General features: G+C 45.8%; 1 protein-coding gene across 1 annotated transcript in view; it reads right to left on the bottom strand.

Annotated features, from left to right (window-relative positions):
* Nucleotides 1-692, bottom strand: part of cep85l (centrosomal protein 85L) — a 15222-nt gene extending 14530 nt beyond the window's left edge. Inside the window, exon 1 of the mRNA XM_023403244.2 lies at nucleotides 575-692. Coding sequence (XP_023259012.1) covers nucleotides 575-657 — 83 coding nt within the window. The 5' untranslated portion in view covers nucleotides 658-692. The remainder of the gene's footprint in view (nucleotides 1-574) is intronic.
* Nucleotides 693-817: the final 125 nt, after the last annotated feature.

The raw sequence follows: 817 nt of genomic DNA, 5'->3' as shown, positions 1-817 counted from the left end.
TTCTTTTCTTTTAAAGTAAAGATAGCACAGTAGAGAGAGACAGGAAATGGGGAGGCAGAGAGAGGGGGAATGACCTGCAGTAAAGGGCCGTCCGATGCGGGGGTCGAGCCGGGGCCACTACACATGGGGCGCCTGCTCAACCCACTGCGCCACTCGACGCCCCTTTCTAAGCTAACGTTAGCTGGTGTCACTCTGTCAGGCACTAGAAGAGAGGCACTGAGGAAATGCAGCAGGAAGTGAACATAAACGTCACAGCCTTGATTTTCCTGGGAAACTGGTGCCAGGTCCTGCACACAGAAATCAGTCCTCAGGCTGTTACAGGCAACAAAGAAAGTCGGGACAGCTCTGTTTCTGAAGATACATCACAATCTGTTCACACGTTGACAATAAAAAAAATGATTAATACATGTAAACTGCTTCAGATTCTTAAAGTGGCTTTAAATCTTATTATCTTCATTTCCTGCTTTACACTGGGTTTGAACCATTAGACACAGTCCTGGGACAGATCCTCCTTCATGACGGCTCTGTGTTGTGTTACTCAGATACTCTGTGTGTGTGTGTGTGTGTGTGGTACCTATCTATCTCCAGTTCTCTCTGTCTCAGCAGCCCCTCTTTAACCTTCACCAGCGTGTTGACAGGAAGGGAGGTCCCAGTCATCACCTGGTAACATGCAGAAACACACACAGGTACATGATGAGATCATGTAATGACATCACAGTCTTGTGTGAAGAGTGATTTCTGTGGACATGAACACCTACCTCTAGGAATGTAAATTATAAACAACACTCTTAATTGATTGCTTTTATGTTTTTCTTGG

Source organism: Seriola lalandi, unplaced genomic scaffold (genome assembly GCF_002814215.2).
Source record: "Seriola lalandi dorsalis isolate HSWRI2012SDOR001 ecotype SW California unplaced genomic scaffold, Sedor1 jcf7180002054076, whole genome shotgun sequence".
Classification (NCBI taxonomy): Eukaryota; Metazoa; Chordata; class Actinopteri; order Carangiformes; family Carangidae; genus Seriola; species Seriola lalandi.
This window is presented reverse-complemented; position numbering and strand designations above follow the sequence as displayed.